The 14,512-nt window shown below is 38.0% G+C and overlaps 1 protein-coding gene and 1 long non-coding RNA gene across 2 annotated transcripts in view; one reads left to right on the top strand and one right to left on the bottom strand.

Annotated features, from left to right (window-relative positions):
• Positions 1-14,512, top strand: part of Pi4KIIIalpha (phosphatidylinositol 4-kinase III alpha) — a 33,390-nt gene that overhangs the window by 5,353 nt on the left and 13,525 nt on the right. The window contains exons 7-20 of the mRNA XM_073078156.1: positions 100-250; positions 2,643-2,838; positions 3,160-3,270; positions 3,732-3,905; positions 4,398-4,608; positions 5,097-5,208; positions 8,970-9,243; positions 9,718-9,819; positions 10,199-10,400; positions 10,747-10,884; positions 10,996-11,100; positions 11,341-11,532; positions 12,378-12,597; positions 13,982-14,182. Coding sequence (XP_072934257.1) covers positions 100-250; positions 2,643-2,838; positions 3,160-3,270; positions 3,732-3,905; positions 4,398-4,608; positions 5,097-5,208; positions 8,970-9,243; positions 9,718-9,819; positions 10,199-10,400; positions 10,747-10,884; positions 10,996-11,100; positions 11,341-11,532; positions 12,378-12,597; positions 13,982-14,182 — 2,389 coding nt within the window. The remainder of the gene's footprint in view (positions 1-99; positions 251-2,642; positions 2,839-3,159; positions 3,271-3,731; positions 3,906-4,397; positions 4,609-5,096; positions 5,209-8,969; positions 9,244-9,717; positions 9,820-10,198; positions 10,401-10,746; positions 10,885-10,995; positions 11,101-11,340; positions 11,533-12,377; positions 12,598-13,981; positions 14,183-14,512) is intronic.
• On the bottom strand, positions 1,142-2,157 carry LOC140746140 (uncharacterized). The gene is made up of 3 exons (XR_012102751.1): positions 2,105-2,157; positions 1,641-1,913; positions 1,142-1,481 (listed from the first exon to the last, which is right to left on the bottom strand). It is a non-coding gene; the product is annotated as an uncharacterized LOC140746140 (long non-coding RNA).

Here is a 14,512-nt window from a genome sequence, read left to right as displayed (position 1 = left end):
AGCATCTATATTTATTTATATATTTTTGTGCACTTATTTTTTCGTACTATAATCATGTTGATCAAAATAATTAGTAAGATTATTTTAAAATATTTTCAGGGTCTAGGCAAACTGGCAACAAAGTTTCCAACAATAGCGAACACATCTATATACTGTTTGAGAGATTTTCTAGTCACGCCCTCTCCCATACTCTTCAAACTACACAAGTTGGAACTGGAGAAAACTGGGAAGGAGCATATGAAAGTTACCCGTGAGTAACTGCTTATGTATTATATTATGTAATATTATATTATATTATGTTTTTTGGTATTATTATAAGGTATTGTAGAGTCCGCGCCAAACTCCTAGACCGCGCTGAATATAGTAACGAGTCACGTCAAAACAGCAAATTGTAGATATTAGCGGGATGAAGACAGCGCGGTACCTCCTCGACACCCTCCGCTACCCGCTCTCGCCCGCGGGTACATAGCGCAGTTAGTGTGCCCTTACTGTTGCTACGGAGTATATGCTTGTAGTTGTGTTCGACCGCAATGGCTCTCTGACTACACCTGCGTGCAACAACTTCAGAGCGCACTAGAAATTTGGCGCGGACTATAACATCCTACCAAACGGGTGTACAATAAGATATATTAGTAGAGTGCCTTAAGCATCTAGAATTGAAAAAGCTCGGAATCCAATTACTGTCAACGAATTATTATGAGACCTCTTGGATTGTATTGTTGATAAGGTATATTAAAATGTTTACCAATTAAAAATCGTTGCTTTTTATTTAATAATAAAATAAATAATTTAAGGCATATAATATAAGACATTACGAGCTTAACTAAGTAATGTAGTGTCAAAATCGTGTTATAAATACATTTCTATCATATAATATTAAAAAGTAATAGTATGAAACAATAAGTGTAACAAAAAAAGTTTATAAAAAATATTTATTAGACTCTGTAGATCCATTACTCCAGAAATTCTTTTATGAATTTCTCTACAGGAATCATTTTTTTGTAATGCTACAAAACTAATTAAATTTTCCTTGAAAGACGTACTATTGACGTATGCAATTTTTTGGCGCTGACTTTTATTTTTTTTTCCTCTTTCAACTCATTTGCTTCCATACCGCAAATTAAACAATTTTTTTCCCAGTCGAAATTTATGGAGATACTACTTCGCAGTTTCTTTTTAGGTGGAGACTGAGCAGAATCTTCTTTTGCCTGCTTTTTTTTAATTCTCAATATATTTTTTATTAATATATTTCTGTCTGCATATTGCATGAGCATATACAAACTGAGATTCTAAAAATCTAATTAAGCCATCTTGTCGCTCATTTGAAGCAGCTCTCAAAGTTGCGACTCCTCTGGTAATTTTTATTACATCTCCTAAATCTGTGCTACAGCCTGAACCAGAACCCAATTTATCACAAATAATACAAACGATTGTATTATCATTTTCATTGTGAGTTGAATCTTCCATGGTTCATTTAAATTCTGCAATACAGAAAAATGTATGTTTCAACAAAAAGTTCCTAAAAATACTCTTAATAATTGGAAGATAAAACATAATTTCACATAATTAGTAATTTCCTTTCTTAAATCATTAATAGAATTAAAAAATATTATACAAAGAAATGTATGGTGATGAATTACCTACTGAAACGCAGAGATCTTTTGTTTTTAAACAAATACTTTACAAAGCAATATTTTTTTTGATATTGTAATGTTTTTATGTAACAAAAATGTATCGAAACGTCTTGAAAAAATAATTATTAAATTGAAAAATATGCACAGCAGAAAGAACACAACAGTACCGAAACACGTTTTTCAATCGACTAACCGTACCGAGCAGCTGCCGCTGCCCTTCCCCTTCACCTTTTTTCTACCTGCTCCTTGCTTTTACGGCCCTTTTTGACTATCTGGTATCTATGAAAGATGTTTTCTAAAATGTATTTTACTTAAATTACGAATATTTTATAAAAATATTTTGATTTAAAATGGAAAAATTTACAATTTCTTGAAATTAGTGTCAAATTAAGAAAAACAAAAAAGCAACGAAAAAAAATTGGTAAACTTTTTAGTAATTTATGTATAAAACATAATGCAGAAGGTCTCACATTAATACATTGACAGTAATTGGAGTCCGAGGTCAAACTCCCCAAGCACTCTACTATATTGTCTACCCGCGGTTTGTGTAATAAATGTGTGATTGCCATCTGTTGGTTAACTTGAGTCAAGTCCTACTCCGGTAGCGGCGAGAGACGGACATGTCGTGAGCACACGAATTACATCAAGTTGTATTATAGAAGTTCTAACCCTTGTGGTACAATATCAAGATAGAGCAGATATAATATATTTAAATTAAACTCAAATTCACATCTCATTTATTTTCCCATTTATCAATTTGAAGATGTTTTGCTATACTAAAAACGAGGCGCAAGAAACTCCATACGTGTGAAGTATTGAGTTTAGCAAGATTTGAATGAGAATTATATTCATAATTTAATTTTTCAGTAGCAAGTAAAAAATATTAATAATACTAAATTTGTCCTTTTAAGAGTAAAGTCATGGATTTTCAGTGTTTATTATATATTTCTTATATAACACTGAAAATCCATGACTTTACGTTTATTATGTATTTATGATATATTTCAGTGCAAGGCAAAGAACTCCAAGGGCTAACGGAGACGGGTGTGCCCGTGAAGTCGACGCCATTCGAGAAGCTTCGAGACGCAGCCATAGAGAATCTGTGCGTCGCTCTAGAAGCGGCGCTGACTGTGGACCCCTTCTGCGTGCCAGCTCTCGTTGGCTCTGTTAGTAACAGGCTCTTCACTGCGGAGACAAGTGATAGGTAAGTAGGTCTAAAAAGAAACTACAGTGACGATCTTCAGTAGTGTTGATAACATTATTTTCAAAATATGTGTCTTATGGAGTTCTGTGGAGAATCTACTGTCCATAAAATATTTTTGATTTCATCAATAGATGGCGACACTCGTCGCAATCTATTAATGAACTCTAGATACAATACAACATTATATTATATTTCTTTAAAATATGTATATAGTACACAATCTTTGTACAAAAAAAATATTTTTCTAAACTATACCATTTACTTACTCGATTACTTCATATGATACTTAAGTTATTTTTTATATTCATTTATTGTTCACAGTGAATCATCACTTATAAGCACCAATATCGTGATTATGTTGGGACACGTGGCGGTGGCACTCAAGGACACACCAAAGACTACAGATACGATTCTACAATTCTTCCAGCAAAGGTTAGTTCAAAATTATTTTTTACTCTTCCCAATTTTCCTTATTGTCTTTTCGTTATTGCTATCTCTAGGAAACCAATTAAAGTAGATATCTCACTTGGGCTTTCTAATCCAAGAGGAGTTATCTCTTCCATCTGTCCCTCTGTCTTCCTTCTCTCTCGCTCTGCCTTTTTTATTTATCTCTTTTTATTTCTCCTTTTTTCTTTATATTCCTATTTCAGGCCCTCTATGTCTTCCTCTGTTCCAACACGTGCGATAAGAGATTATTCCGAAAATTATGTCTTGTGACATAATTTGAATATAGGTTTGAAATTGAGATAATAAATGAATGACAATTATCTTTTTTTTCTTACTCTCATTTTGTGTTGTAAACTTGACTTATGAACATTCTTTATATACGTCTAAATAAAGTAACTTCATACATATAACTGTGCATCCATAATAATATATTCATCCCTCTTCAGGTTATGTCGATCACCATCCTCCCTGGACACGCTGATAGTGGACCAGCTGGGCTGCATGGCGCTGGCCAGCCCCGAGGGTCCCGCGCACGACGAGATCATGCGCATGTTCACCGTCATCACGGTAGAGGCCGCCTCCGCTGCGTACCACCACACGGATGATAGGAAGCAGTATCGGTGAGTGGAAATGTTACCTATCAGTTATCTAATTTTTCGCTTTACATAACTTAGCTTAAGGCTTAACATAAGGCGCGTGCTAAGAGCCTTCCTGATTGGCGATGTATTAACTGGTTCTGTAACATCTAAATCCAGTGGAAGGCCGTTTGTCCACCGCTACTTTCACCAAATCGATACCAGTGGTAGCCCGTTTGTCCACCGCTACTGTCACCGAACCGATACCGAGAACGAGATTATTTCGGGCCGATTTTAATATGTCGTGACGGCGATAGTTTGCCCACCGCGACCGATATCGCCGGTGTAGTTTGTTTAGCTGTGACGGCAGTATATGGACAAGTTCAAACGTGTTTTATATTGTCGGCACATCGGCCAGTCAAAATCTCGGTGCCGATCTAGCCGTCACGCCGATCTACTCGAAATATCGGCGGCCGGGATGACGGTGGGCATATTCTTTTTTTTCCCTGACTGATACATATTTTTATTGCTCCGCAGTCACGTGTCTGGCGCGGTGCTGAACGCGCTCGCGAACATCGCAGCGAACGTTCGCGGCACCGGCGCCCGGCTGGAGCTGCTGACGCGGCTGCTGGAGCTGTTCGTGCAGCTGGGGCTGGGCGGCGAGCGCGCCACGGACCGCTCGCCCGCGCCCGTGCTCAAGGCGTCCGGCAGCGCGGGCAACCTGGGCGTGCTCATCCCGGTCATCGCGGTGAGTGGCCCGGGACTGTGCCGTGTGCTGACCCGGTGCTGGAGCTGTTTCTCTAAGGTGGTAGAACCCTTTGTGGTTCGACTACGGCGGCACCACCGCTCCACCTATTTCTGCCTCATAACCAGAGCACAACAACAACACAGCAGCCTTAAGCACTATTGTGCTCTGGTATGGTAAGTACATACTTTTCCGAGGCGTTCCAGCTCAGTCCTCAGGGGTAGCGGAGCATCTGTGGCCGACCTCAGGTAGACATATTTAATCGAATATCCTATCTCAAGTCAATTACAGATGTACATGGGCGGCAGTATCACACCATCAGGTAGACCGCACGCTCGTCGGCTTCTATATTATAAAAAAATCTAATTTAAAATTGACAAAACCTTAAGCCATATCCTACTACGACTGTCGCTCTATTTAGTTATTCAGAGATTCGTACGATATGGGCCGTTCCGCTGAATTAACATTTTCTAATTATTCTTTTTTTACAGGTTCTAGTCAAAAGGTTACCGCCAATAAAGAATCCAAAGCCACGGTTACACAAACTCTTCAAGGATTTCTGGTTATACTGTGTCGTCATGGGCTTTACTGCTGCCGAATCAGGTAAATATTTAAACTATATGTATTAATTAATAATATTCTCCTTAATTATATAAAAGTAACTATAATTAAATTTTCTCTAATATCAAGTCTATTTCTTTTGGATTCAAATAGCACTTCTATCTATCTTATTGTATTCAAATGTATGCATAATCGAGTTTTTAATTCGATGGACTAAGTGAATGATATACTTAATTTTGATGCTTTCTTATATTATAAAGTGTTTCGTATCTGAGCTATAAAGAGTGTGACAATGGCATGACACTAATATATTTATTACAAAAAATCTAAAAATCGATTAAAAATTCGATTCATATTTAATAGTATTTCTATCTTATTATTAACATCGATTCCTCAATATCGATATACAAAAGTAACTTTATAATTATTAAAATCGATTTTTCAATATCGATATTTGAAGTAACGATTCGATTCGAGTCGATCCTAATAAAAACTTGTGCATACAATTATCGAACTGTGTTTGTATAGACCTACTTAAACATCTTACTGTTTCCTCTTCTATGGCCACGCCTGTAGCGTTGCGAAAGCGTGAGTAAAGTTGCTTTTAGAGTTTCGTAGTATATGTCGTTTTGTTTTGGTTCCGTACTAATTAATTACACTGGTTCTGTTTGAGTTTGTGTGGCTTGACGTAAAATACGTTTGCGTGTACCAGAGACTTGGAAACAAATAAAAAATATAAAATAAGAAATAATAAAAAAATACATTACAATACCAGCGATTTTTTGTGGATTTTGTGTTGGTTATCGAGTTACAGAATTTTAAGTATGAAGAGTGGAATACTTATTACTAATAAAAACTTATCTGAGTTTGGTTACAAAATGTTTTATCATATTGATATTTTGACGTTGAATCATATGTTAACGCATAATCATATATCAAATCATGTTGTACTATACATACTGCATATTAATGTAATATTTCAATAACCTAACCTAACCTAACCTAAAAAAAAAACAAAAAAAACTTTATTTTATTCAATTTCTTTCGAATGGTTAATGTATTATAAATATACAAAGTAATATAAACTTTATGAATTATATACACTTGTATGTCATTTGGTATCATCGATATCATCATATAAAAGTTTCCTTTTGTCTCTGGTATTTAATTTTGTTGACTTACGTATTTTACGGATGGCCAGCATACCAAAGTACGCTACTGTATAGAGATTTGTAAATATTGAATGTGTGTAGAGTGGTTCCGATTCGGCTACTAAATCGTTTTGAATCGATTACTCGATATGGACACGACATCGATTTTAATTCAAGTGTATTGTGTTTTGTTTGAATGAATTGATATGGTGCTATACAATAATATTTTGATAGAATGATGTTTCCTGGTATTTATATAAATTATACTCGTTAATACTACTACTCAATACTTTACAATATTGCAAATATATAAGAAATATTTCTGTAAGTAGCAAATTATAAGATCATTAAAATTTAAGAGAAAAATTTTTAGAAGAATGTATTTGCCAATGAAATTTCGTAATACTATGGTGAAAGATATTATAGGGTACCATTTATATGACTATGTTTGTATTGTCTCAAAATCATGTAAAAAATATACGACTTTTATATGTAGTAGGTATACAATTACATGGTTCACATTTTAACCTTATAATTTCAACATATATTGTAAACACATATATTATAGTGTAAAAATATTATATGATAGTGTCAAAGTCATATAATATTATATATAAAAATGTCCTATATAATATTAAATACGATTACTATGTAAATAATTGTAACTACCTCCCTCCCTACTGTATTAGATTTAGTACTGTGAGATTTAATGCTATTTCTACTACAAAAAATCTACGGTAAACAAAACAGTTCACAGTCGTTAAGGATATAGATTCGATAGGTAACACTGCTCGCGTTATAACGAAATTAGTTTACATTCTTTTGAAGAATACGAACAAACAGCGCCCCGTTAAATCATTACAATAGAATAGAAAAATAGAGAATAGTTGCACAAAATGCACACGTCATAGATATATTTTAGTTATTAGGTTGCATAGTTAGATCCCTTAATATCCAAATTTTATTAACTTATTCTCCTCGTCACGTTTTTAAATTTTAATATCACCTATATAACCTACCTATATACCTCTAGGGATATTTCCTCTAGTTTATACTTCGTAAGTTCAAATAAAACCTTAGATGATTGAATGTGGGCCATAACATTATAAGATAAGTTCTCGATTATTGTAATTTTTCATAGTTTTATGAATTAGTAAATACTAGGTCAGAAAATAGAGGAAAACATAGGTGAAGAAATCTCTTTTCTGAGTTACCTTTAATGTTTTTTAAAGGTTTGTAAAGTGTACCAACCTAACCATTGACCATAGCGTTAGTTTCTTTTTCTCATTCGGTGAACATATAAGCAATTACATCGAATGGGTTGATGGAAATCTATATATACGTAAATAGCCTTAAATATACGTCACTTAATCTGTATGTAATACTTAAGAAATATATTTATATTAATTTTAAAAATAAAATGTAATTACGTCACCTAATTTCTAGTTTCCACATTGATGACTTATTGTTTAGTAATAAGTTATAGATTCCGTTCAATCTTGACACCACGATAGTTTCAATACCATAGACCATATAGCACCACATCAATTTTTGATTTAATTTATCTTACCGCGATGCAATCAGCATATATAAATGCATTAATCACTCACTTAGCGCCTCTAAACATTATTAGGTCTTGGTACCTAAGGTCGAAATTTGTCAATTTTTGTAGGCAGAAATTGTCAAATGTCAAACTGTATTTAATCAATCTATCCAATGTTTCATTGGAAAGATTGTGTATTAATAATGGCAGTTTTTTTAATAATATTATTATACATAATTAGTGACAAATTAAGCAACGCCAGTCAGACCAGGAAGTTGGATGAGTGGCCGCTGGCCGATTGTTATATTCATGTACTCTTCCATACGTCGATGGGCATGTTATGTACATGCATTAAGCACATCAGTAACGAACTGTGGCAGACAAAAGGATAATTTTCTGTTCTGAACAACTTTTCTATGTCTGTAGATGTAAATTAAAAGTAAACTTTCAGATTTTATATTGTCTTCTAAACATTGCATAAACCTTGTCAACGAATAAAGTTTAAAAAATCCGTGGCATCACCCCAATTACAAAAAAAAGTCTTGAAGACAAAATATCGAGAGGCGTTAGGTCAGTAAATCATCATCAGTAGTGCGTGTTTGTTTCTTTTCGAACATTTGTTTTTAACCGCGTGATTTCATGAGGTTTTTAGATTGCTGTTAGATATTATGCTCCTTCGTTCGTAGGACAGTGTTGGGATTTGGTTTTAAGTTTATTTGAGCTTCCATTTGAAGTTAAGTGATGTCCTTTTATTTTTGAGAAATTATTCATTTTTGTTTCAATGCTAACAATTATTGATAGCTTTCAAGTAGTCAGATAATTCGGATATTTGTAGAATATCGTTCAAAATTTGATTATTTTAAAAAAGTTTTTTCTGAAATGTAAAGCAAAATTCTAGAATACATAAACTAGATATCATAATGAAAAGAACTTCCTTTAAAGCACTTTTTATTAATTTGACATTAAACGACATAACATACTAGTATTCATTTAAACTACTTTTTTTTAATCCAGATCTATCCCCCTACTAGCATTTGAAACCTAACTTACCGTACTAATCGCACCAAATTTAAATTCGACAAACCATAAACAACTTGCAACTTTGACAGGTCTATGGCCGCAGGAATGGTACGCTGGTGTGAAAGAGATAGCCGTCAAATCTCCGTACCTTGTCTCGCAAACGTCACTGCGTTCGGAGATGAGAGAGTTGCAATACACGTCGGCGGTTAGGAATGACTCGGTGTCAATAAATGAGCTTCAAGAGTTGAAGACACAGATCCTCAACTTATTGGATCATCAGCCTGATGTTACGGTGATCGTGAATAAGTTGACATTCGCGCCGTGCATGTATCTGCTTAGTGTGTACTGGCTGGAGACGTTGAGGTAAGGCTCAGTAATAACAGCAAAGTTAAACGCTGCTGTGTTCAAATTTGAAGGGTGTGGTAAGGGAGACATATATTTCCGAGGCGTTCCAGCTTAGTCCTCGGGCGTAGCGGCGCATCTGTGGCCGACCTCAGGTAGGAATCTATTCCTATCTGGGATTGATTACAGGTGTCCATGGGCGGCAGTAGCCACTTACCATTATGTAGATTGCATGATCGTCCGCTAATCTTATATTATAATTACTCTCGTTAAAGTTATACTTATTTTGGGAAGCTTGGAAAAAATAGAAAACTAAAATTTTATTCGGCTAGTAAGTAGAGATTTGTCTCTTTCATTCTTCTGATTTCCTGTTTTTCCGGTCTGCTAATGATTGCTGTTTGACTGTTAAGTAAATTGTTGGTACCGCAGCCTCTTCTGTTCTATCCAAATGGTGACGAATTTCGAACTTAATTATAAATACGTTTTTGTTTTCAGAGTAAGCAATTCCCCAGAGCCGAGCTTACAACCAATCATTGAGTACTTAAGTGATACCGCCCTGCAGAAAGACAAGAGCGGCATGTGGCAGTGTGTGGCCAGGTATGTTAATTGCTTCCTACCAGACTTTATGAAAGAATGAATGAACAATTTCTTACAAATAGACATTATTTTTGCTCATGTATAATTTGCTATTAAATATGTTATTTTTAAAAGTGTCCTATACCATTTTCTGTCGAGTACTATATCTGAACACAAAGTTGTGCAAGTTCAATAGGTCATCAAAAAATATTTAATTATTTTTCAATTACAAAGCTTTAGCAATTTCAGTGCTGTTGATTTCTTATCACGCGTCCTTTAATATAAAAAGTTGTTACACGATTCAATAAATTTAACTCACATCTCCCTTTATGATTTACGCGGTATTTAGACGATTTCTTGTGAAGATATCTAAGATTCTTCTACACTGTTGTTGTTCCAGCGTCGGCGACAAAGTGTTCCAGAAGTTTCTAGACGTGATGTCGGACAAGGTTAAGGACGAATCACGTGAACGTGAGCTGGAGGGCCACGCGCAGTTCCTGCTGGTCAACTTCAACCACATCCACAAGCAGATACGCCGCGTCGCGGACAAGTGGCTCGCGGGACTCGTGGACAGGTTCCCGCATCTGCTGTGGAACTGTCGGGTGAGTGTTGAGGATGGAGGAAGTGGTTTAAAAGTTTAGGACTTGCTACCAACTCTGATGCGTTAAGAAAAAGTAACTCGCGAGGCTCGTCGAGGTGTTCCCGCATCTGCTGAGGGATTGGTGGGTGAGTGTTGAAAATAAACTATTCTAGAAGGGACGGATCCTAGATGGATCACAGTAGAGTGTTTGCGGAGACTTGATGAAAGACAGTCGCAACTTTTGTGGAACGTTCGTTAGAAGTTTGTTTGTACTGTAGTTAGAAGTTTCAGACATGTGTAGACGTTGCGCTCAAATTGCAACTAACTGTATTAAGCGAATTATTTTACTACGAATTATTTCTCTTTAGGTCCTCTGGTCGATGTTAGACATACTTCAAGTGCTGAGCTTCAGTTTGGAATTGGACGCGAACCAAGAGACGCCGCTACTCAAGGTTCCAGGGACTGACTTCACTCTTCAATTACAGGATACCCTGGAAGGAAGGGAGGTAAAGAGTTTATTTTTAATCCTGAAATACTTCGTTTTGAACCTACTATTCTTAAATCCTTATTTGGTAAATTAATGGAGTATATTTTAAAAACCATACTTTTATTTTCAGTGCATCGTTAAAGATTTCGCGGACAGATGCCACGGCATTGTCCAGGAAGCGATGAAATGGGCGCCGCAGTCCACTAGATCACACTTGCAGGAATATTTAAATCAGGTAGTTTTATTATATTATTAATTTTATTAATAAAACAACGAAATTACCGTACAGTTATGTATGTGTACATTCTGGCGAGATTGCAAAATGTCCTACGTTGGGAACTAATCGACCACGTTGGCATTTTCTGCCAAAAATCTGCAATTATGCAGTATGGTCATAGACTCTTCTTGTCGCGGCATGAAACTAGATCCATCAATTTTACATAAAGATTGCGAATATAATTCACTAATTTTACAGGTTCCGAATTCAACTCTCTGGCACCACTGTGGCTTGGCGCTGGCGACAGGGGCTTTACTGGGTGCAGCCGGTTTGAACCGGATGTCGGCGCCGTTACCCCGCTCTGCGCTGGACAAGAGACCGCCGTGTGTTACGCAGGACTCGGCCGCGTTGCTCGCTATCGTATCACAGCGAAGTCGATACGCTGGGGAGGTGAGGAATTATATTATGTATTAGGAAAATAAGATAGATATCTTTTTTGCTGCGTACGTGCAAAATGTGGAATGAACTTCCTCCTGAGGTATTCCCTCAGGACTATGACATGGGGCTCTTCAAGAGGGGTGTAAAAAGAGCTCTCCTTCAAAGCCGGCGATGCATTGGCGACTCCTCTGGTGTTGCAAATGTCCATAGGCGACGGTGACTGCTTTCCATCAGGTAGCCCGTCTGCCTTATCGTTAGGTTACATATAAAAAAAAAAAGATATGTGTTCGTGATGTGAACTGCATGTCGGCGCCGTTACCCCGCTCCGCGCTGGACAAGATACCACCCTGTGTCACGCAGGATTCGGCTCCGTTGGTGTTGTGGTTCAGGTGTGGATTGCTTCGTGTAGTAGGAGTATCCATGTTTCTAGGGTGAATTTTTCAAATAGGTCTTCACGGGCTAATCTGAAACTATAAGGACTAGCGAAGAATGCTGGAAGTAGGGACGACATGTTCTTTTACTTTCATTGTTTTAAGTTTAGTTAAGCTGGTTTGGTCTGTTTTCTGCCTAATAGTAACAATGTTATAAGGTAGAAATAAGGGCGTGGTAAGGACGACAGTTGGTACATACGTGGTTGTACATACGTTTCAGAGGCATTCCAGCTTCGTCCTCAGAAGTAGCGGCACATTTTTGGCTGACCTCAGTTAGGAATCTTATCTAGGGTTGATTACAAACGCATCAACAACCATTTACCGTTAGGTGCACTGCATGCTCCTCTGTTATTCCTATATTACAAAAAAAATCGTATAATAAATGTGTATTCCACTATTCCTATTTTGAAAATAATGTGTATTCAGGTGTCAGGTTGTGTTCACGCGGAGGGCGGCGGCGAGGCGGCGCTGTGGCGCGTGGGCGGGCGGCTGGTGTCCGCGCTGCGGGACGCGTGCGCGGCGCACAGCGAGACGGCGCACCGCGCGGCGCTGTGGCGCGCCACCGCGCTGCTCGTACACGCGCGCACTGTATCTGCACCGGCGCCGACTAATGCACCTGCTGCTAGGGCCCTGTTGCATGGCATTGGTGAGTAATGCTAATAAAATTATTTTGATCCGGCTCGAAGGACCAAAAATGTCTAAAACGAAATAGTAAATAAACGAACTGCGTGCGTATGCTTAGCACGTTAGTTTCACTGCTAGATTTAGTTGAAATTACGGAAAAAGCTTGATTGTTAAAAAGAAAATCGTGTCTCTCCGGCTTAGAGGTCGGAAATATTTAAATTTGTTACAAAACACTGATTTAATATGTGCTATTAATAATAGAGTAAGGTTAACGTATAAAAAGCAATAGGGTTCCTCAGGCTAGAACAAGCACTACAAAACAGAAGCGCGACCACTGATACCGATGTAGGACGTCTGGGTAAGAGTCAGTGTCACCAACAGTGACCAATAGCACTTCCAAACAGAGGGGCGACCACTAGTGCACACATACATGGCATCCGGGTAAGTGTCTATACCTGGTGTCCGCGCTGCGTGACGCGTGCGCGGCGCACAGCGAGACGGCGCACCGCGCGGCGCTGTGGCGCGCCACCGCGCTGCTCGTACACGCCCGGACTGTGTCCGCACCGGCGCCCACTAACGCGCCCGCTGCTAGGGCGCTGCTACACGGTATCGGTGAGTCATGCTTGATGATATGCTAAAAAAATGAGAATCCGGTTCGAAGGACCAAAAGTGTCCACTACCGCCACCACTAGTGCACATACATGGCATCCGGGTAAGTGTGTATATACGATGAGTGGGTTGAGTGACGCGTGCGCGCCGCACAGCGAGACGGCGCACCGCGCGGTGCTGTGGCGCGACACCGCGCTGCTCGTACACGCGGGAACTGTGTCCGCATCGGCGCCGACTAATGCACCTGCGGCGAGAGCATTACTGCAAGGGATTGGTGAGTGAGAGTTGATAAAATGCAAAAAAAAAACAAAGTCCGGCTCGAAAGACCAAGGTCATCTTCCTGCCTGTGCACGGTATCGGTAAGAGAGTGTGATAAAATACACGTTAAATGTCTTATTTTCATTCATAAATACCAATCGAGCTTGAAGGACCAAATATTTTTATTAAAAAAATGCTACGCACAAAATTAGGACGACTAGGAGAGACTGATTACAATATTAATGCGTCTGTTGCACGGGATCAATTAGTGGGAGATGCTAAAGATTTTATATTTCTTATTCCACAGCTCTCGATAATAAACCAGGTTACATGCAACATATCAATGTCCCGACAACGGTAAATTACTTATAAAATGATACTAGTTCACATATTGCAGCTGCCAGCAATTAAGCATGCATTATAGTAAGTATTTATCGTACTAAGATGTAAGATCGTACTGATTTAATAGAAATATAAATCAAATAAAAAAAAAAAAAAACGTCCACTGTTTGACCTTTGTTAATTTTTGTTTTTCCCAGCGTGGTCCCAAGTTGACATATTCACTGAGGACGCGGTGACCACCGCGGTGGAGTGCTGGCAGTGGCTGACCACCGCCCGCCCGGACCTCGAGCTGCGGCTGCTGCAAGAGGTGTTCGCGGCGTGGCAATGCACCGTCGACAGGAAGATGGGCTTGTTCTCGAAACAGGCGGACGAGATCAGCCCGTTGGCGGCGCATGAAGGTATGTGTTGGGTAGTGAAATAACTCATCTGTTCATCTGTACAGCTTTAAAATTAATTTTTTATTGTGTTTTTCGTATTACTTCGAGTATGACAAGATGTATACTAACAGCTTTTTATCGCTGAATACTTTATGACAGTGATAACTAACTCCCATGCTTTCTAGCAAAGATCGAAATTTAATAATTTATAGTATGCAGAAATTGTCAAAATTGATGCCTTTTCATTTACTGCTTTATCCTGACGTCGAATAATGTATTTTTTGAATGGACATGCGCTTTATAGACAATGTCAAAGTTGCGATGCCCTTTTGCATGTTATGTAGCAAAAGT

This window comes from Epargyreus clarus, unplaced genomic scaffold (assembly GCF_041222505.1).
Source record: "Epargyreus clarus isolate Ecla_fem2 unplaced genomic scaffold, WU_Ecla_fem_2.2 ptg000012l, whole genome shotgun sequence".
Classification (NCBI taxonomy): Eukaryota; Metazoa; Arthropoda; class Insecta; order Lepidoptera; family Hesperiidae; genus Epargyreus; species Epargyreus clarus.
Note: the sequence above shows the minus strand (reverse complement) of the source record. Positions and strands in the feature narration are given on the sequence as shown.